The sequence below is a fragment of the Aedes albopictus genome, chromosome 2 (genome assembly GCF_035046485.1).
Source record: "Aedes albopictus strain Foshan chromosome 2, AalbF5, whole genome shotgun sequence".
NCBI lineage: Eukaryota > Metazoa > Arthropoda > Insecta > Diptera > Culicidae > Aedes > Aedes albopictus.
The window spans coordinates 19526424-19548679 of NC_085137.1; the positions used below are offsets into that span (position 1 = coordinate 19526424).

The window sequence follows — 22256 nt, forward strand, 5'->3', positions numbered from 1 at the left end:
CATTATTGTTTTGTGTTCGTCTCTCATGTTCCATATAATAACATTATTTGTTTTAGTAACACTTGTCAAAAAAACTGCTTAGAATTACGTTTGGCCAAGTAAAAATACTGATTCTAGGTTTCAGTTTAGTTGTACATAACTGTTGTTAAAATTTAGCCAACGACAACGTCCTATTTACTCCATTTAGTCTGTCTTTCTTCAATTCCTTGTTGCTGTTGTTAAAATACATTTCCCACAATTTCAATTTGATGTAGACAAGTGAAAAGAAACATGTGAGTGCCCTTGTTAGTTTTTGTAGCATTATTGTATTTTGGTGACATCGATACAAGACTAATTCAGAGGAAGATTGCCCTTTACTAAAGTTCACTGAAACTCTTTACATTATTACGTAGGAATTATAAATTATTGTTTCTTCTTGATTTGCTGAAAACTAAGAATAAAAACAGTTATAACTTTTAAAATGACTTAACAGATCGACTTCAGCAACCGATATTATGATTTTAAAATTCTCAACATCTAAATATAACGCAAGTCGTATTTTCAATAAAATATTTCGAAATATTGCAACTTCTTTTAAACCAGCAACAAGCTTGGCATTACAGATTATTTTCATGGATGATAAAAAAGTGATTAATAATTAGAAATAATAGAGCAGTATGGAATTATTCCTGGAAATGCAAAATTTTCCCGGTGGCAATCTGAATTCCCGAATATTTCCCGGTTTTTTCCCGGTGATTCCGAATTCCCGGCTTTTTCCCGGTTCGCTGGCCACCCTGATATCCGCTCCACGTAATGTACCGAACCTCTTTTGATTTGTGATATATTACGCGGAACATTACTCTCTTCATTCTGATAGCGGCTATGTAACCCATTGGATTAAAAACCTCCATCAAACATGAAGCGATTAATCGGAGACTGAATACTCTATACCAAATTTGGCTCAGAGACAGGTAATCAGTAAGGTCATTTTTCTCGTTTGTCAGAGACGATTGATACGTATTAAGACAAACTTTCCACTGCATCTGCCAGCAATAATCGGTGATCGATCAACATTTCGAGTACCCTAATTTACACAAGAATGCCAAGGATCACCGCTCATGCTTTACAATACAGTTGGAAAAACTAGAACAACACCTGGCCACAATGATGCATAAAGCACTAAAGCGGACCGGAAGTGCAGGTGAGCCAGCCCCACCTCATCAGACTGTTAAGACCTTACAGAAAAAAGGATTGAGATATAGAATTAAGACAGATATTGATCCATTTTTTTGGAGACCTAATACTAATTTTCCAAAATCTTTATTTATTCATGAAAATACGTTCTATTGTGTATTGGATTACAGGTCTTGAGTGGATGCTGCTTTTGTCCGAAAGTTTGTAGTTTTTTTTGTGTGATTCGTCTTGCTCTATGGCCTGGTAGATATTTTATACTTCAAACGAGCTTTTCTTAAATGCTACCATCAATTACAAGTTCAAGTCAATCAATATCAGTAAATAAAAACCTTACTACGGACATACATTACTTCCGGTCATATCAGTTTGTTTTGTTGGCGCGTACTTAAAAACGAAGATCCTAAACTTATAAATCCATCAAGGAAAACGCGTTAAACCCCGCTTTTTGCATCACGTATGAAGCGGAAGGAGAAGAGCAGGAAAATAAAGGTAGAAGCAAAGGGCGAAGATTTACTCCACCGAGTCCGATGATTGCCAGATCAGACGTTCCTCGTAGAAATCTATGACCAGCTGCGGACAGTGCTTGCGTGCTTCCTTGGACGAAACGAGCTGGGCCTTGTCCTTGTCCTTCCACTGGATCAAGAACAGAAGCTCGTTATTTGCTTCGGTGGCTCCGAGGATCTTTTCCGGCACGTAGCCCCGCTCAAACCCGTTCATGCCATCATCACTGGCCGCGGCATCGTTGTCAGCCGCTGACTTTGATTTGCTGGATTTTGTTGATGCGGCGTCGTCCTTATCATCATCCGACGCTTCTTCCCCATCCGAATCGGCCTTCCGCTTGGTACTGCTGGTGGATGATGGTTTGCTGGGTTTCTTCTTCTCTTTCTCCTTTTCTTTTTCCTTTGAGGCGTTTTCCTTCCTGGCTGCAGCACGGGCGTCCTCGAATGCCTTGATCAGTTCGGGGCATTCCAGATTCTCCCTAGGCTCCCAGGTATTGGCCGAGGAATCGTATCCCTTCCACTTCAGGAAATACTCAACCTTGCCCTTCCGTTCCCGCCGATCGACAACCTTCTCCACGACATACTCCTCCTCCTCACTGGACTCGCTATCAGACTGTTTGTTATCCTTAGCCTTACCCATTTTTATCTAGAATCAAGTTTCACTCAAAAATGATTTTCTCGGAAAAATGCCCTTCTCCCCTTACCTTCAAAGCGTCTTTGAAATGTTCAGGATAAAATCGATGGTGGCGCTAGTGGCACGCAAAACCAGACGAGCAAAGCGCAGTCTGGAGATGTAAGAGAAAAAAAAAAAAAAAGCATAAAAAGAAAAATGCCGTCATGTTTGCCGCTCAGTTTTCCCAAGCAAATTTTCCTACTTACCACACGACTATCCTAGCCGAATTTATCACCCAAACGTCGGGAGCGTCTTCCGGTAAGCGGGAAGCAAGTTTTTGTGCGGAATCGGAATGAAATTGGTGCGAAAATTTCCACCCAAACACCGTCCAACAATGGAACCTCGTTCGGCACGGCAAACAAAAATGCGCGATGGCTTCCTCTTTTGGTCGGTCGCGTTTGGATCTCGAACTCGGCGCGGCGGCGGCGGCGGCAGTCTCGCAAAACTTCTGACAGCTGTGCCCTATCGGCGGATCGGCAAAATGACATGTTTTATACCAGTTATTTTGGGCTAGTCCACAAGATCAATAGAAAAAGGCAGAGAAAATAGGTACACTGAACTACAAATCAACCCAAATTTAAGTTGTTTTGACGCAATCCCGGTCTTCCGTGGAATAACTCAAATTTGCGTTAAACAGCGAAAGTGGTGAGTGAGTAGTTCTCGTTTGAGAGCGGCAAAAAAATTAACCCACTGGTAAGTTATTTTCACCCAACGGAGGCCTCAAATGACGCAAATTTGGGTTAATTCAAGAAAACCCAAATTTGGCTTCTTCCACGAAAGAGCAGCGGATGCGTCGGTGCTTCTCTCTTTGTTTTCGACAACATTGCGGTGGGGCGAGGGAGAAAACAACCCAACTTTGAGTTAAAACTTTAAGCAGTTTAGCCAAATTTGAGTTTTTAAAACTTATTCTTTGGGTTATAATATTTTTCCGTGAGAGAAGCGAAGAGTGTGAAGCCAAAAAAACCTTATCGAACCGTCAAACTGGTATCCTATGGGAACGTTCAAAAATTACGTCCAACATTTTGGGGGGAGGGGGGGTCTAAGAAAGTGTGACAGTACGTGTATTAGGTATAGGAAAATAGCTTGACAGAGGGGGGAGGGGGGGGTCTAGAAATCCCGAAAAACGATGGACGTAATAAATGAATCTTCCCTATCGAACAAAATCAACAAACCTTGACGATTGCCGCATAATTCATGATAAGTATTGCGATCATTCGAAACATTTTTTTACCAATATTTTTAAATATCAAGGATATTACTGTAAATAACATTGATTCCTTAAATTGACGAAAATTGATCCTTTTTGGTATACAATTTAGATGATTTCTTGTTAATAAATCAACAGCATAAATCATTTTCTAATGCAGTACACGAGAAAGACACTATCCTCGATAGGTGGATTAATCTCTTTTTCGGCAGTTGCCAACATCCGAGTTACGAAATCAAAACAGAAAAAGTGTTGCCGTTCAGACGGCTGTTCACTCTTCGCTTCTCCACCTATTTTCTCTGGAAAAAGGGTGTATGAGCTGGACAGTGGGATGACGAAGGGCCAGAATCAGCATCCCAGTAAATATTTTGATTCAACATGGCGAGCGTCCAAGGGGGCATCCATTGGCTTTTTAAGCGATGTTGAGATAATTCCATATTCTGAATCTGCACGCCAAACTGAGCCGAGATCCAAATTTTTATGAATTTTGGAGCCCGGGAACCTATTTAAAAATCAATTTGAAGTTTGTATGGGACAGGGTATGGGAGCGATTTGTCGAATCACCCCTCGTCGGATTTTGTACTGGGCGGAGCTGTCAAGCAGTTGCCCAGCTGTCTAAAGGTGATTTGAATAAATCTTCTTGAAATTGATTTTAGGTATCAAAACGAAGTTCTAAAAATCTGAAAAAAAATCATAGAGGCTTAGAAAAAGGTGCTCTTTCGTTTAAAAATAAAAAATCATTGAATTTTTCTAAATTTAAAAACCCAATTTAGAATGTCACACTAAAAATGGGAATTTTCAACCCCCTCTCCACCATTCGTACGGGGTTTTCCCTAGGCTTTTCCCATATTTAGGGTCTGTTTCAATTGACGAATCAAAATTAATTTTTACTTAAATTTGACAGTTCGACACTTAAGCCTGGAGCACTAGCATCCGTTCCGTCGAGGTTTGCGTTTTTTTGACAGTTTTCCCATGGGAAATGTGTCAAACTACTGTCACGCACACGCAAACGTATGCATTGCGTGGCCACTTTTAAACTTGACAGCTCTCCTACACGAAAAGAAAATTCCTTGATGTTATACATTTTTGCCATTTAGTTTGCCCGCGCTGATAAAAATATCATAAAAATACAATAATTTTTATTGTTACACCATTTTTTCGAAATATATTCACCATTAAACATATTGTAATTTGCACAGCACACTCACCATCACCCCTATTGCTCTATACCATTCGGCGAATGGTAAATGGCAGTTTTACAATAAAAAATGGCGGTCGTTATGTACACTCAGCCAAATAACCTTAAGTCTTCCATAAGACCCAACTTATGAAACGGCCTTTTAATAACTCATAATGATTCGGATGAATTTCATAAGGTCACTCTATGACGTAAAATCGTCTCACAGCTTGGCTTTTATTCATGTTTAGCAACATGGTATTCTCAAGCGTCGGTAGCCGTGTGGATAAAACACGGGCTCGGCGATCCCGACGTTCTTGGATCGAATCCAGTCTGCATCATTTTAAGATTTTTTTGTTCTTTTCATAAGTCTATCTTATGAAATTTATCATAGCAAATTGTCAATTTTCATAAGGTATTCTTATGTCATTCATAAGAATTAGTTATAGCAAATTTTCATAAGGTATTTCGATGAATTTCGCTAGTTTTTTTCGCTGAGTGTATCTTAACCATAAAAATTGGCGAAAAACAGTATAACGTATTGGGTTTTTATGAGACATTTTTGGGGCATTTTTCAAAAGAAAACAATATATCCTAATGTTTTTTCTTTGTTCTTACAATACAAATTCAATAAATTGAATGACGTCAAATGAATCGTTGTTACAATAAAAATACAATAATATAGCGCATTTAGTTCACCACTGGACTATCGCACTAGTTTTTACAAGTGCGAAAACGCGAAAAAAAGTGCGCGATTGCATCAAATCAACTCGGTGTCTTCAGAGCACTTATTCAGCATAGATTGAAGAAATAGTGCGCCGAAGACATCAACTTGATTTGATGCAATCGTGCACTTTTATTTACGTTTTCGCACTTATGAAGACTGAGTGCGCAGTCCAGTGGTGAACTAAATGCGGTATATTTGTTGTTATTCGTAAGCAGTTTTCGCTTATGAAAACCCATAGAATTTATATTTCCCGTATTAAGGAGCACTAAAGGCCGCCAGAATGATATGCACATTTTATGATAAGAATCAAACACTCTGATGTCTGGTATGTATTGCTTGGCAGCTGTTGATAAGATCTATCATCAATCTTTTCAAATAAATGCCAAATATCACAAGTCAGACCTCAGGTCATATGATCCATACCATATCGTACACAATATGTACATAAGGCCCTATGTAAATGCGGGAGAAAAATGTTACCGAGAAATACGAAAGCAAATGTTCATTTATTGTACGAACTATATGAGCTTGATTTCTATTGTAAAAAATAATATATCTACAGTGCGTTTTATTGTGAACATTAAAACCAGCCATATTAATTAATAATATTTACCATGTAATGAATGGTAATTTTGCATCCGGGGTGACCTTTATAAGATTTTAAAGCCAGGAACAGCGTCCGTTTTGTCAAGATTTGCGTTTTTTGACAGTTTTCCTATGGAAAACCAATTTATAATGCTTGGTGTTGCAAAAACCTCTATAATAAGTCGAGATTTGCTTCGATCGCTTGTTCGATCAGTAAATAAATATCACAGACTCCATCACAGATTATTTTCGATTCGGGCTCGGTGAAAATATTGATGGACAATATTTAAGGATATTGTCAATAATGCTGTTGCGTGCAGTCCTTTTGGGGTCCGCTGCTACTCGTATAAATTTTAGTTCCGCTACTTCCGCTAGTGGCCGCCGAGTGTCGCTCGCGAAGATCAACATTGAAATGTCAAAAGTTGCAGCAATCTTTTATTTTCATTCACGTTTGCAAATATTTCCGAAGGAATTTCACGATTGTAGTGCTTTTTGTGCAAGTTTCACCTCTGTTGGTAACGAAAAAACTTACAGAAGAATCAGATCTCCATGTAAAAACTATCGGACCTCCACGGAACATTGGCCATGGCGAGCAGCGGCAGCAATAACGCGTTGTATTTGCGGCAGCAATTTTCTGCTCTGCTGGGAAACACTTCGTCATCGATTAAGTTTATCTGCATCTCGACGCTGGTCGGTTACGCGCTGTCCTTCTCGGACCGAGCGGTGGACATCCTGAGCGTTACCCCGGGCTACCTGATGCCACCGACGTTCTGGATATGGACCATATTCACCTTCTGCTTCATCGAGCTGCACTTCTGGGAGGTGCTCGTCGATCTGATTACGGTGGGGCTGTGCGGGAAGCTCATTGAACCGTCCTGGGGCCAGATGGAGATGCTGCAGTACTTTGCCATCACTAACATCGGGGTAGCGATTCTGACCAGCTTCTACTATCTGTTTTACTCGATGATAACCAAAGATGCGGAGTTTTTGTTCGATGTGCACATTCACGGATTGGCAGGAATGAATGCAGGTATGTCTCGTTTAGGGTTTTGGATAGCTTTTAGGGGAATGGCTACTGGATTTATCCAAAACTTTTTTAGCTGTCAGTGTGGCTGTGACACAAATCATGCCGGACCATTTGATTGCTCGAACACCATTGGGAAAATTTTCAAACAGGTGAGTACTCCAAAACTCGTAAGTTGTAATAAAGGTTGAATACCTTAGTTGAAGCAATTGAAAATTTAACTCGTTGTTTCGTTTCTTTGACCTTTGACAATTTTAAAACTCACTTATTGCAGGAACGTCCCTCTCACGGTGGTGATCGTGTCGATATTGATGTGGGCCATCGGTCTCCTGGACGGAACGTACCCGGCCATGTTCGCATCGGGACTGTACGTGTCCTGGGTGTATTTGCGTTTTTATCAGCGACACTCCAACGGAACACGGGGAGATAGTGCGGAAAATTTCCGCTTCGCAAGCTTCTTTCCAAATGTGCTGCAGCCATTCGTGAATTTGATAGCCAATCCCGTCTATCTGGCGTGCCTACGGATTGGAATGGTCAAGCGATTGACACCGCAGCAGAGCAGTTCATCGTCTCTACAATCGGTCAGCGTCCAGTCGCTCGTGGGAGTTGATCCCCACGATATGGAGCGACGGAGGTGAGTTTATAATAAATTTTACAAATTAATATTATTTTTGTGCAGCTCTAAAGGAGCCTGGGCATAAAAGTACATATTCCAAGCAAGAAGTTTGATTGAGACAAAAAAGTTGGTATATGGTGCTTGCAGTTCATATTTGAAATAAAACGTGCATAGTGTGCGTGTGCAAGAGAATTTCAACGGAATTCTACTAGGAATCTCTGAAGATATATAGCTATCAACAAATAATCTGCGAAGAAATTTCTGGTGTAATCTGGAGGAAATATTAGGATGAAGTATGGAGCAATTACTATATGTATTCTTGGAGGAAGCTTTCGTAAAACTTCAATATGATTCACTGGAAAATTCTTCGGGAGAATCTTGAAGAATTCTCAACAGGCATTTTTAAATAAACTTCCGCAAGGATTCCTGGATGACTCTTAAAGAATTCTTAAAGACAGACATATTTGGAGTAAGTGATTTCTGAGAGAGGAATCTATGGAGAAATTGCTTGAGAAATCTAGAATAATTTCTGGATGAAATTAGTTCTTGGAAAAATATCCAGAGGAATTTCGAGAAAAATTTCTAAAAAAACTGCTGAAATTCTTGCAGAAAGCTGTAGAACAATCCTGTGGGTATTCTCACAGGGGTTATAGTGGAATTCTCTGAATTATTTCCTAGAAGAATTTCAGGAGGAATCCATGAAAACATTTCTAGAAAGATTTCTGCAGAAATTCCTGGTGTATTCAGGCGTAACTCTTGGTGGCATCTTTGAAGGAAATCTTGGTAGAATCTCTTGAGATATCCAGCAACAATTCCTGAAGAAATCTTTGGAAGGATTCCTGTGAATAGTGGGTGAATGCCTGGTGGAATAACAAGAGGAATCTTATTATTTGTTCTTCATTTTCATTTTTGTGGTAATTAAAAAGTTCAGCATGCTACCTTTACAACATCGCGCTATCTACATACCTAAACCACACTCGACTATTTTCAATCTTTTCAGACAAATTGCGTTAAAGGCTCTCAGTGAGCGGTTGTCCAAAACCACAGATTCTAGTCGTCAAAACATGTTGCCCAAATCGTTTCCTCAGACGGGTGCTTCCGGAAAGCATCACCATCATCATCATCACGGGCACGGTCACGGTCATCATGGAGGGCACCACGGTGGCGGACACCTGCCCTTCCCGATGACAATGGACCGGCCAGCAATCCCTCTTCCGCCTCCACCGAGTAAATCCGCCCTGAAGGCCGCCGACTCGACAAAAGCGACCGGCAGTAGCAGCGCTTCGAATAGCACAACCACCGCAGATTTGATCAATCTGGACCAATCCGGGCCGAGCCAGGGTCCCGGGGCATCGTCGACGAACACTTAAGCAAGACAGGAGACGCAAAATCGGAAACAACCCAAAATGTGGCCAGTGTGAATTTGTTGGTAAATGTGAGCGCGCAGAACCCAGACCCGTGTACTGCGTAATGTAAAATTTTCGAGTGTTATTGGAAAAGATGCTTTAAAATAACTAAACTAACTAGGATATGCGCTCTCCCTGTTTCTGTTCATCTATTTTCTGTAGATTTTACTTGTGATGATTGATAAGCTATAAAATGAAAACACGGAAGTGTAATGATAGGTTTTGCATAAGTAGGACTGTAGATTGCCTCCTATTGAATGCATTACCACCATGTTAGAATCTAAATAAAAATGTACCTACAAACGATGGGCTTGTCTTTTTGTGGCTTTTTTTCCCGTACTGGCGCTGTTCATGAACTACGTAGACTCATTTTTGGTCATTCCCAGTAATCCCAAACGAAAGCTTACGCGCTACAAAAAAAAATGCTATCGCATCGCAAACCATTGCTGAGCGATGTGTTCATGATACATTCTACCGTGACGTTACAACGTTTTGACACCTTTTTTGACAGATTATGAACATTAACTTATAAATGCGTACCGTAAACCTCAAATATTTTTTGTGTATTCGGATTTGTTGGAACGTTTCGGATGAATTTTCGGAGTTCTGTGTAGCACGCTGATTTTGGGGTTAACCGAGTGAGCGAGCTCAAAGCTGTTTTAATATAGTTCATCATTAGTTCAATGTAAATACATAAATAAATTTGTTCGGACTTACATTTGGTCTCCTCGTTTTTAATTCTACGGTTATAATACAGGATGACGGTTTACCTATCTGAATTCACAAATTAAACAGTTTATATTTTTGACTGACTCTGCCTTCTTGTCTAGTACAAAGAATGGTTTGAGGAAAAGAATATCGGAAGTTGCGTCAGCTGCTGTCTGTCAGTGTTTGACAGCTGACCTGTTGGTATGTATCGGTGACAAGCCAAAGGGCTGCGCGCTATTAGGGGACAGTGGCGTAGGGTTGCCCCCAACATCCCCCGACCCGTAATGCAGGTCCATCACGTCCGGTGGTACCAGCGGCGTCATGGTCGCGATTTTTTCCGCAGTCAAGTTCGCAGATTGTGAACAATCCTCGGTACCCACTTTGCGTAATTTATGTTTAGGCCCCTACTGTTAGAGCTGTCAGATCGGTGTAACACGCTAAATATAATGTATTATGCCTCTCAAGAAAAATCAGAATATGGCGGTTATCTACCTCTGGCTTCTGATATTAGCGCGACAGTCACTAATCATAACAGCGTCACCAGATTTAAAAGTATATTATTCCATTATATGGGGTTTGACAGCACGAACACTCATTCCACTGAGCCACTCTTGCCGTTTGTCACAAATACATTCAAAAACATCTGTCACTTCGCGAAACCCACGTGCTTTTGTTTTTGGCGGGAACACTTTTTCTTTTGTTTTGCCTTGCGACTGTCATGCGGCGGTATGCCTTGCGAGCGTACGACCGCCGCATGACTCTAATAAAAGATAAGCGCGACAATACACAAAATGCAATTTACACGGAAAAAAATACACGGTTATGAATATTTATTGGGTACCGGACTGGACACAGAAAATTTAATGGTTTTCTTTGGAACATCGAGGTCTTGAAATTAGTCTATGGTGGTACTGCGTTACCGCTAGCTTCATCATCCGCTGCCTTGACGTCCAGGATAGCAACCTTCGTAACAGGCCGCCGCAGCACTCCTCCACTGGTTTTCACTAAAACTTGTCTGCACCGTCCGTCTCGTCCTGCAATAGCGGAAAGAATCCGCCCACGCAGCCATCCGTTCCGGACCGATGGATCCACGACGACAGCTAGATCTCCGACTTTCGGCTCCTTGATCTCTCCGTACCACTTAGTACGTCCAGCAATAGTCGGGAGGTACTCCCGCACCCAACGATGCCAGAATTGATTCACCAGGTTCGTCGTCAATCGCCAGTTCGTCCTTAAGGACTCTGGATGATCTGGAATAGCCATTGGAGGTTGAGAAACTCCCTGCGAGCTCAGCAGCAAAAAGTGGTTTGGAGTAAGGGCTGCCTGAGATTCTGACTCCAGCGGTACGAACGTCAGTGGTCTGGAATTGACTATTCCTTCCGCTTCGATCATCAACGTGAGAAGAGTCTCGTCATCGGGATTTCTGGTGGTCGAGAGGCTGGAAAAAGCTATCTTGATCGACCTGACAAGCCTCTCCCACGATCCACCCATGTGAGGGGCTGACGGCTGGTTGAACACCCACTTGGTAACTGCGTTGGTGAAGACGGCTGACAGTTCCTGATTCATCTCTCTGATCTGCTGCTGTAACTCGTGGCTGGCACCCAGGAAATTGGTACCGTTATCGCTTCTGATTTCTAGGGGCGCGCCTCGTCGCACGACGAACCGCCGAATCGCCATCTTACAAGCCTCGGTGGACAGGGAATGCACCACTTCCAGGTGTACAGCCCGGATGGTGAGGCACGTAAATAGCGCCACCCACCGTTTGACCAAGGAGCGTCCGATCTTGACCTGAATGGGGCCGAAGTAGTCCAGCCCAACGTAGCTGAAAGGGCGGGTGTACGGACTAAGGCGGGCTTTCGGTAGTGGTGCCTCACGCGGACACAACGGTTTGGCCTTAGAGATCTTACACTGCATACAAGTCTTCGTCAGATTCCGCACCAGTGCACGCAGGCAGGGAACATGGAAGCGCTGTCGTACTTCATTGATAACCGTCTCATTGTTTGCGTGCAAGTAGAGCCGATGGTACCACTCGACGACCAGCTTGGTCAGGCGGTGTCCTTTCGGGAGAATTATTGGGTATTTGGTGTCAAACGGTACGAAAATCGCTCCAACGATTCGGGTATCCATTCGGACTACGCCACACTCGTCGATGAACGGAGACAACTTGTAGATCCGGCTGGTTCGGTTCAGTTTCGGCTTCTGTCCTTCCTTCGCTTTCTGTAGCTCAACCATCTCTTCAGGGAATGCGTGTTGCTGCGCTAGCCGCCACAGTGCGTTCTCAGCTTTGTTGAGTTCCTCGTTGGTGATATGCGAGCTCTGTAATGGCAGCTTCGTCGCCTTCCGCCGGCAGTTGTCTGCGAAGCGATATATGTAGGCAACAGTCCGTTTTAGCCTTTCGAATTTAGAGAAGCGGCTCCATTCGATGACTTCGTAATGCTCCACCGTAAGGTGAACGTTGCACGGCCTGATCTCGACGGTTGTTGCTTCGGGTTCAGTCTGACGTGGCCACAGCTCCTCAGACTTCCACAGGAAATCCGGTCCTCTAAACCAACGGCTGTCGGTTTTCAGATTCGGTCCACTGGCCCACTTCGTGCCATCGTCTGCAACATTGGCCTTCGATGGAACGTATCGCCACTCTACGGCATTGGACTTGGAGAGAATCTCTCCTATTCTGCAGGCAACAAACTGTCGGTAGCGGCGGTGGTCGGAATGGATCCAGGCGAGCACGGTCTTCGAGTCGGTCCAAAACACTCGCTGCGATATCGGCAGGCTATGACTGTTGCAAAGAGTTTTCATAAGCCTGCAGCCTATCAATGCGGCCTGGAGTTCCAACCTCGGGATCGAGAGAGCTTTTATCGGTGCAACTTTTGCTTTTCCTCCGACGAGTGCGCAATGATACTTTCCTTGAATAGTGGCCCTAAAATAGGCGGCGCACGCATAGGCAGTCTCACTGCCATCGACGAAAACGTGGAGCTGCAGATCTTCAATGTCGGACGCTGTCACGCCCGGGAAATAGGCGCGTGGTATTCGCACCTCTTCCAGCTCCTTGAACTTGGCGGTCCATGAACGCCATCGCAGCAGGATCTGCTCATCCACCGTGTCGTCCCATCCAGCTTTCGTACGCCAGATATCCTGGATAATAACGCGACCATGGATGAGGAAGTGGGAAAGAAGCCCCAGCGGATCGAACTGGCTCATCACGCACCGCAGGATGCTTCGCTTGGTCGGAATGACTGTCTCCACGTCGATTTCGCTGGAGAACACGAGTACGTCCTCAATTACCTTCCACTGCATGCCCAGTACACGTTCTATCTGAGAGTTTTCGCTGACGATCTTCATTGAAGCGGTTTCCTCGGTTTCCCCGACCCGTCTGAGAACTGTCGACGAGTTCGAGAGCCAGTTGCGAATGGTGAATCCGCCACGCCGATGTACTAATTTGACCTCTTCTACAACCTGACACGCTTCTTCCTCGCTGTCGAAGCTCTGCAGATAATCGTCGACGTAATGTCGGCGCACAATCGCCTGCGCTGCTCTCGGGTATTCCTCTGCGTGTTCGATTGCGTTCACGTTTTTCACGTATTGCGCCGAGCATGGGGAGCTGGTGGAACCGAATGTCGCTACGTCGATTACGAAAGTCTTTGGAGAATTCCCGGGGTCACCGGGCCAGAGAAAAAACTGACTGTATCGGTCTTCTAGGCGGATCTTCAGTTGATGGAACATTTCCATAATATCTCCCACCACTGCTACTTTTCGCTCCCGAAATCCACAGAGAACATCCGGCAATGGTTGAACCAGATCCGGCCCTTTCAGCAACATGCTGTTCAGGGAAACACCATCCACCGTTGCCGCTGCGTCCCACACGATCCGAATCTTGTTTGGCTTCTTCGGGTTCCGCACTATTCCGACAGGAAGGTACCACAACCGTCTTGGGTCGGCCGTAGTCAGCTCCTCCTCCGTCGCCTCGTGGATGTAGCCCTTCTGCTGATACTGCGCTATCTGACGCTGGACGTTCTCGAATAAGGATGGATCAGCAGCGAAGCGCTTTTCCAAGCAGCGTAACCGTCGTGCAGCCATGGCGTAGTTATCGGGAAACTCTACGTGTTCGTAGCGCCACAGAAGCCCGGTCTCGAATCCGCCTTCGACTCGCCTCGTTGTTTTCTCCAGCAGAGTCCTTGCCCGCTTGTCTTCGTCTGATTCAGGACTTCGATCCATCGAAACGCCTACATTCTCCACCGTGAAGTACTGCTTCACTAGCTCGTGCAGACTGTTATCAGAATCGCAGCCACAAATGTGCAGGTTGCAACTCGCGAAATTTGTCCCGTTTGGCATTGATCCGTAGATAGCCCATCCGAGGCGGGTCTTCGCCGCGATCGGTTCTCCTACGCGACCTTCTCGTATTTGTTGAGTGGCTGTGAGGTGCGTGTTCTTTGCTCCAATGAGTATTCCTGGAGCCGTAGCTTCGAAGTCCGTGACCGGCAGCTTTCGTAGGTGTTCGAACCGGTCGGCGAGCTCGTTGTATCGCAGCGTCTGTACCGGCAATGCCAAGGATTCTACGGTTCTGACATCCTTCAGCGGATACCGTTTGCCTCCTCCTATTCCGGAAATCTCTACTTCCACTTGGCGCGAACCTTCCTCTTCTCGGCTGATATTGCTCGTCCAGGTTAGGCAAAGACGCATTTCCGTTCCTTCAGCCTGCAAAGCGTCCGCTATGCCCTTCTCCAGAAGCGTGACGGACGACCCTTCATCGATAAAAGCTAGTGTTTCGATGCTCTTGCCCTTGCTGAACAGTCGAACCGGCAACATGCGGAACAGCGTGGAGCTCTGGGTGTGATGAGCGTTTACGCCTTCGGTAGGGGTGCTGCGTGGCACCGTCTCGCTCCCTTGTGGTGTCGGCTTGGCCGGGGTCGACGGACTTGCCGAGTAACTGTGTAGAAGCGGATGATGGCGCATTTGACAGCCCTGCACGTCACATCGGGCTGCGGATCGACATGGCTTTCTACCATGCTTCCCGAGGCAGATCCGGCACAGGAAATGGTCTCGAACAGTTTTCCAACGGTCGTCAGGATCCATCTTCTTGAAGACTTTACACTCTTTCACTCGATGATCCGGATCTCCACAGACCAGACAGGTGATCGACGATACTGCCTTCGTAGACTCCACTGTTGGCTTCACGGACATCGCTGCACCGGGTGGTGTAGCGTGAGCGTTGACGAAACCTTTCTGCTTTTCTTCCCTTTTGGGTTTTGATCCTCTCGGGTCCAGGGTGAGTGTGACTTCAGCGGCCGCAGACACCAGATTGGCCATGTATCGGCTGAATACACGAAGGTCAGCCACCGCAAACTGCCGCTTGAATGTTACCCACTCTAACTTGAGATTCGCTGGAAGCTTATCCACGAGCTCCTGGAGTAGAACCGGGTTCGAAAAATGTAGCACTTGTCCCGCTGCCTCCAGATGCTCGCAGAAGTTCTGCACTGCCATCCCAAAGGCCACTACAGTACACAAATTATCGGCTTTCGGTACCGGAACCTCTCGTACCTTCTGAAGCAGTGCGTAGATTATTTGCTCCGGGCGCCCGTACAGCAACTGCAAAGTCTGCATCACTTGCGGCACCGATGTAGGCAGCAGCAAACGGCTGCGAACTGCCTCCAAGGCCCCACCTTTCAGGCACCGCTGGAGCCGGCCGAGATTCTCCACGTTGCTGTAACCACACGCTTCCGTGGAGGTGTTGAAAGCACTGAAGAACATAGGCCACTCTTCCGAATTGCCACTAAACACTGGAAGCTCTTTCGGCATAACGTGTCGCGCCGCGAGTTGACGAGATGTCGGTGCTGAATTATCGATATTCGCGACAGGAATCACTTGGGCACCAAATGGTGCTTGCGAAATATGTGGGTTCGGTTGAGGAAGGCTTGTTGGGAGGGGGAAGGGAGCGTAGGACGTGTGTGCATTTATTGTGCTCATTTGGGGATAAACTGGCCCTACGCTACAATTTGCATACTGCGAATAAGCTACCTGACCTACTGGAGCAAAATTGCTTAAGCTACTTGTTACCTGGTATGGTTGGCTTACGTGCCCGGATTGTCCCGGATAGCTGACAAACTGACCAACTGAGCTGATCGATGGTGGCAGACACTGGGTGGAGCTGGTGAGACCCGTCACTGGATTGATCCAATTTGCTGTGGTGATCGGCGTCGATGATCCCGGACGGTTTGCTCCTCCTCCAGGCTGGAATTCGTGCGTAAAGCTTGTAGTTTGTCCCATCGGATGCACGCTTGCAGGTAGGTGGCTTTGTTGCAGGTTCACTTGGGTTGATATCGCAGTAGAAATCGGCTGTTGAACTGGACCTAATTCGCCCCCGAAAAGCGATGCGACGGCCGGTAATGACGAAGTGGCTTGCGGGGTGGATTTCATCCCTCCAGTGGCGGAATGTTGCAGTCTTGTTCCGGACATCGTAGTCGCAACCGTCTCTGTACTCGCCGGTGCCAAAACTTGCTGGTTCTGGCGGACAGCAACCTGGTCCAATCGATTCATCCAGTCTCCAAGACCACCGATGTTTCCTTCATGCCTGGTTTACATTGTTCAACTGAAACGATCATACCACTTGCTAACTTCTCAAAGATGTTCAATCCAATGGAATGATGTGTTTAGACTGAGCAAATGACTTGAGTGTTCACTTGAATGCTCTTGAATGCATCTCAGTTGAAGCAAGTGTTTACATTGTTCAACTCGTGCGGAGCGTAAGCAAACTGAATTGAATTCATCTCTCTGACAGATGACTTGAATTCAGTTCACATGAATCGCGGGTTTAGACTGGGCAAGTGAGACGATTTCGTTTGACTTGAATGAAAAAGTTCAACATGTTCAACTTTCGTTCAAGTCAAGTGAGTTGCTCATGTGAGATGAACGGTGGTGTTTACACGTTCAATTCGCATTCAATTGGGCATTTTCCATTGACTTGAATCAAGTCACTTGCACTGTCTAAACCAGGCATCACCGCTGGTTGATTCACTCCTTGCATTCACGATGTCGTACCGCGCCTTCCACACCTCCTTTTCCAACTGCAATTTTCGTTGTTCGAGCTGCGCCGCCTGCTGTAGTTCGATCTCCCTAAGCAGGACGGCTTTTCGCTCCTCCAGCAGTTTGAGGTTAAGTCGTGCGAGCCCCCCAATAGCTTCTGTTCCCCGAGAGGAATCGTCGGTCTGTCGGTGCCCGCTGCTGACCTGAGCACTGCAGTCTGCATCGGAGCCGCCAAAAGTGGTTTTCGCGGCACATTCCTGGCACTTCCAGTGGTCCTCTTTCTTGCCGTCGTCGAAGCCCACACATCCAAAGTGGAACCACTTACCGCAGCCTTCGCACTGAACCATATCGTCAATATTGTTGGCCAGATCGCACAACTGGCAGTCGAAGCGGTCGGTCTCCGGCATCCTGAATCCCCGTTCCGACGTGGTTCGCAACAAATCTTTGAGTTTTGTGTTGGAACGTTTCGGATGAATTTTCGGAGTTCTGTGTAGCACGCTGATTTTGGGGTTAACCGAGTGAGCGAGCTCAAAGCTGTTTTAATATAGTTCATCATTAGTTCAATGTAAATACATAAATAAATTTGTTCGGACTTACATTTGGTCTCCTCGTTTTTAATTCTACGGTTATAATACAGGATGACGGTTTACCTATCTGAATTCACAAATTAAACAGTTTATATTTTTGACTGACTCTGCCTTCTTGTCTAGTACAAAGAATGGTTTGAGGAAAAGAATATCGGAAGTTGCGTCAGCTGCTGTCTGTCAGTGTTTGACAGCTGACCTGTTGGTATGTATCGGTGACAAGCCAAAGGGCTGCGCGCTATTAGGGGACAGTGGCGTAGGGTTGCCCCCAACAGGATTCCTTGTAAAATTCCCAGTAAATATGATCTGTTGAACATTTAGTTTTCATTGAAAAAGTGTTCAAAATGGTAATTAGTAGCGTGGCGTTACAACGTTGTAACGTCACGTTACTATTCCTATTTTAAGCATTTACTGGAAATTTTACAAGGAATCCGAATATGCAAAAATATGAAGGGTTTACGGTACGCATTTATGAGTTATAGTTCATAATCTGTCCAAAAAGGCGTCAAAACGTTGTAATGTCACGGTGGAATGTGTCTTATATGTCTGTGGATCACGCTCGTACGACACGAACGCAAACGAGTGCATCGCATCTTTTGAAAGCGCAATGCTCTTGAGTTTTAAAGGTTCGCGGCCGATATTTCTGTGATGGAATCAAATGTTGGTAAACTTTTTCGATGATATGAATTATTGGTATGGTACCATGCGAGCACCACATTATAGACAGCTCGATATTCTGAACAGTCCGGCCAATCCAAAAAAGATTTTTCTCTTATGAAGCAATAAATATATTGAATCGAGAGTTGAGGTGTTATTATCGAGCCCTTCTATAATCCAATCGTTACAAAGCGTATCGTTTTTGACTCAACTGCGAACGTAGTGGATGTGTTTGTTCATATTAGTCCTGTTCAACGACGTAGGTTGAACTTGCTCGAAGCTGCTGCATCCTACTCTTACCCATTTGTCAACAAACGGGAAAGAGCAGGATGGAGCAAGTTCGAGCAAGTTCAACCTACAATTTACAATTTAACAATCTTCTTCCTTAATAATATACCTCTGCCATCTCTCCAACAATTGTACCTACCAACAATACTGCCGCCGTTCACGTAGGGTTCGTTCAAATATTACGTAACGCTCAAGGGGGAGGGAGGGGGTCTAGCGCTGTGTTACGCTTCATACAAAATTTCAAAATTTTCCATACAAAAGTTGTTACGTGGGGGAGGGAGGGGGTCTAAAATGATTAAATTTTGCGTTACGTAATATTTGAATGAACCCGTACCTGAATGTTCGACGCTATCCGAGCGTTCAACGCTACTTAACTTCCAACAGATGGGAGGAAAGTCTTCCATATTAAATAGAGTTTCGCATTGTGCTGATGGAGGCTGATTGGTTGTTGGGATGCCAGACTCAATACACCTTCTGCCGGGATGTGCTGGTTGACCGCAATGACGACATGATTTAGGTTGTTTGTCATATGTTATTATCGTTTTCGTGCTGGTCGATAGTGATGAAAGAAGGGATTTCACGGAGAAAATTCATCCGTAGCACCCGCACTCCATTCGAATTCGATATCCCGGGGAAATAATGCTTCCACGTCTCACTCCTGATGGAAATAAGGGAACGTCCATAAATTATGTCACGCTTTTAGGGGGGAGGGGGGGTTCAGTAAAGTGTGACAATCCATACAAAATTTTCAGAGCTCCCATACAAAAAGTGTGACATAGGGGGGAGGGGGGGGGGGGGGGTTGAAAATGGTCAATTTTTGCGTGACGTAATTTATGGACGCTCCCTAACATCTCCAAACTTAGGTCGTGTACCCGAACCGTCACAGCGTCGCAATCCACATACACAGTAATACGAAATTCTTTGTCCGCAAAAACCTTTTTTCGCTTCCAGTTGTGTTGGGTTTGGTAGCATAAGGTTGAAGAAGTCGTAATGAATATGAGTCAATGACGATGACTGCCTGCTTCTTACTGATCTTCTTCTCTACCGAACAGTAATTTACACTTTTTATATAATTAATGTGGACTTACCTTGACCCGCGTATATTCAAAGGGTGGCAGGATAAATTATCTCAATATTTCCTATAAAATTCCTACTCAAATAGCTCAAAAATCGCCTAAATCTGGTAAAAAGTGAAATGTATTTTTGAACACTATTTGCACCACTACAATCATGCTGCTTATTTCTGTTACGCACACACTGTCAAAAAATCTACGCCACCAACTTACTTGAAAAGTTTAAAGAAAATTACACTGTTTTATGGACTTATTTCTCCTTCAAAAAGGATTCAGTGCACTCACAATTGATTTTCCTTCATCGCAACACTCACTTTTCCCCCCTCAAGCACTTACAAATCGCAAAAACTGCTTTCAAAGCATCGCGACTATGAATAAAATTATGACACTGTATTGTCAACTCAAATAAACAGCGCAACTGTAAAAGTTGTAAAATATTACTGCGCACCAAGCAAGCGCATCAAAAGTTCTACTATATAGTCGTATGAATTTCAACTTCGTGTTGCACAACAATACGATTCAGACGTCGGGTGGCACACTCACTTTGCCAGCACAGGCACACCCCTAAAAGCATACGCACTACAACTGCCCCAGAAAACCATCATCGAAACTCAGTTGCCAGCTCCATTTATTGTTATTATCCATCTGTTTCATCAGAAATTGGGATATATCATTATCGAAATTATGCAAATGCAAATGCAACGTTTAGTTAAATATTTTATCATGTTGCATTTGCTGTTTAAAAATAATATTTGCCTTTATCTGTATAAAAATAGTGTTTGTTGATGTGCAACGATTTGTCATTTTTACCCTGCATTGGCAACATTTCTCGTCAGCTGATATCTTCACCCCATGCCCTTTTTCTCACAGAATCTTGTAAACAAACCATGCATAGCCTAAGCGTGACTTGCTTAAACATTGCTAGTGGAGTTTGAAATTTAACATGGGGAAGATGCGGGAAGTTATCTTTGCGGGAAGTTATCTTTAAGAACGCGTGAATCTTCTGACTCTCGCGCAGTTGGACATCACAGCCAGCACAACGCTACCACACTGAGTACAAAAAGCAACATTTTTTCAACAAGTTGAACAAAATACAACAGCGCGGTCGCGCGACGGCTATTATTACATTTGATTGGCAAATAACGCTTACATTTAACAAATCAAATTGTAGTTGGTTATATTGGAGATTGTATTCAAATCCCATAACTCTGGCTGAGGTGGGTGGGTGGTTGTGCTACAGCTCGTCTCAAACAAATTCTCCCCATGCATACATGGTTAGGAAGCGGTAGGTGAGTATAAGAAAAGCCTTTTTCGACTTATTTGAAATGTATGAATAAGCCCTTGCAACCAAATTCTTATCTGCTCGACATTCGGTTGTCCGCTCGGTTCAAAAAGCGTAGACTTCGTGGCCGTGCGGCTCGCTTCCCATTGCAATCGGAGAAAACTTTTCGTAGAAAGAAAGGAACATTCTTCATTGCGCCACTCGGTGTCGTATATGCCGAACTTTCAGCTATGAAAGATATTTTGATTGAAGTTAAATAACCCTTCAGGACGAGCGTTGTTGTAAAAGGAACAACACTACAAAAAACCCGAATCGCCACATACAGCGTGAGCGCGGTGCTGTTTAAGGCTCAAAGTGGCGATCGTCCTGGAAGGTTAAATACGAAACCAAATTGATCATTTGTACAGTTTATCATCTGTTTGTTATTGACATATACAATTTCGCACTTATTACAAGACCATTGCACTGAAAATCCGTACTTCGAATCTATTTGAAAATGTCCAAATCGCAATACTCTTCATAGCTCTTCATGAATCAAAAAGTATCAATTAATAAAGCACGTGTTTTTGTGGCACACACACTGTCGTACGATTTGATGATTGATTTACAAAACAAGAACAGGAACAAGAAGAAGATGTCCAAAATAAGCTGACGAATCCTTCAACCATAAGGCGATCTCATACGATTTCATCTCGATGAAAACACAGTTGCGAGGGTGATGCAACTGAATGCTCAAGTAAGGGTTTAGGCACAGACAAACAGACGTAACACTCTTATCATTCCCATCGTACACCGATTTAACGGTCTTTTTCAAAATTTGATAGTTGGCTAACTGCCCAACCGTGGCGCTCGCATCGTTTTTGTTCGAGTTTGACGTTTGCTCACTACCGCCACCTAGTTGGTGGTCGGCCAAACATAGTCCTTTTAGCATTGGGCGAATATGTTTCCGTGACTATGATTTGAATCGAAAAATGTTCGAAGTGTCTGTTTGTCTGTGGTTTAGGATTAGCCAGGAGAATGTAAAGCGAGTCGACAGTACTACATACAACGTATATTCTAGTGAACAGTGGCAGAAGACACAGAGTATAAAAGAGGGTACATACTTGGCCTCACTGGTGACCGCCGACAACGACACCAGGGCCCTGTAGCATAATCGGGCTAATAATATTAGCTACAAGTTACAAGCTACAAGTACTAATATTATAAGTGCTAATAATTTGTGTTGCATAAAGGCTCCATTTTCCACTAATATTGTTAGCACTTGTATTGTCGCGCTTATCTTTTATTAGAGTCCTGCGGCGGTCGTACGCTCGCAAGGCATACCGCCGCATGACAGTCGCAAGGCAAAATAAAAGAAAAAGTGATCCCGCCAAAAACAAAAACACGTGGGTTTCGCGAAGTGACAGATGTTTTTAAATGTATTTGTGACGAACGGCAAGAGTAGCTCAGTGGAATGAGTGTTCTTGCTGTCAAACCCCATATAGTGGAATTATATACTTTTAAATCTGGTGACGCTGTTATGATTAGTGACTGTCGCGCTAATATCAGAAGCCAGAGGC

At 44.3% G+C, this 22256-nt stretch overlaps 2 protein-coding genes and 1 long non-coding RNA gene across 4 annotated transcripts in view; 2 read left to right on the top strand and 1 right to left on the bottom strand.

Moving 5' to 3' along the window:
• LOC134287444 (uncharacterized) overlaps positions 1 to 22256 on the top strand; it is a 443288-nt gene that overhangs the window by 266148 nt on the left and 154884 nt on the right. The window lies entirely within an intron of this gene.
• LOC109429581 (chromobox protein homolog 3) lies at positions 1260 to 2778 on the bottom strand. 2 transcript variants are annotated; one of them, XM_029864074.2, is made up of 3 exons: positions 2553 to 2778; positions 2378 to 2458; positions 1260 to 2319 (listed from the first exon to the last, which is right to left on the bottom strand). In XM_029864074.2, the coding sequence occupies exon 3, from the start codon at positions 2311 to 2313 to the stop codon at positions 1684 to 1686; it is 630 nt and encodes a 209-aa protein (XP_029719934.1). In that variant the 5' UTR covers positions 2314 to 2319; positions 2378 to 2458; positions 2553 to 2778; the 3' UTR covers positions 1260 to 1683. The 2 variants fall into 2 exon arrangements, with proteins under 2 accessions (XP_029719934.1, XP_062705254.1); XM_062849270.1 differs by having other exon boundaries at positions 2378 to 2459; positions 2512 to 2768.
• On the top strand, positions 6451 to 9394 carry LOC109429582 (transmembrane protein 115). Its single transcript, XM_019705564.3, has 4 exons — positions 6451 to 7072; positions 7143 to 7218; positions 7341 to 7700; positions 8683 to 9394. Exons 1-4 carry the CDS (start codon positions 6628 to 6630, stop codon positions 9050 to 9052), a joined length of 1251 nt encoding a protein of 416 aa, XP_019561109.3. The 5' UTR covers positions 6451 to 6627; the 3' UTR covers positions 9053 to 9394.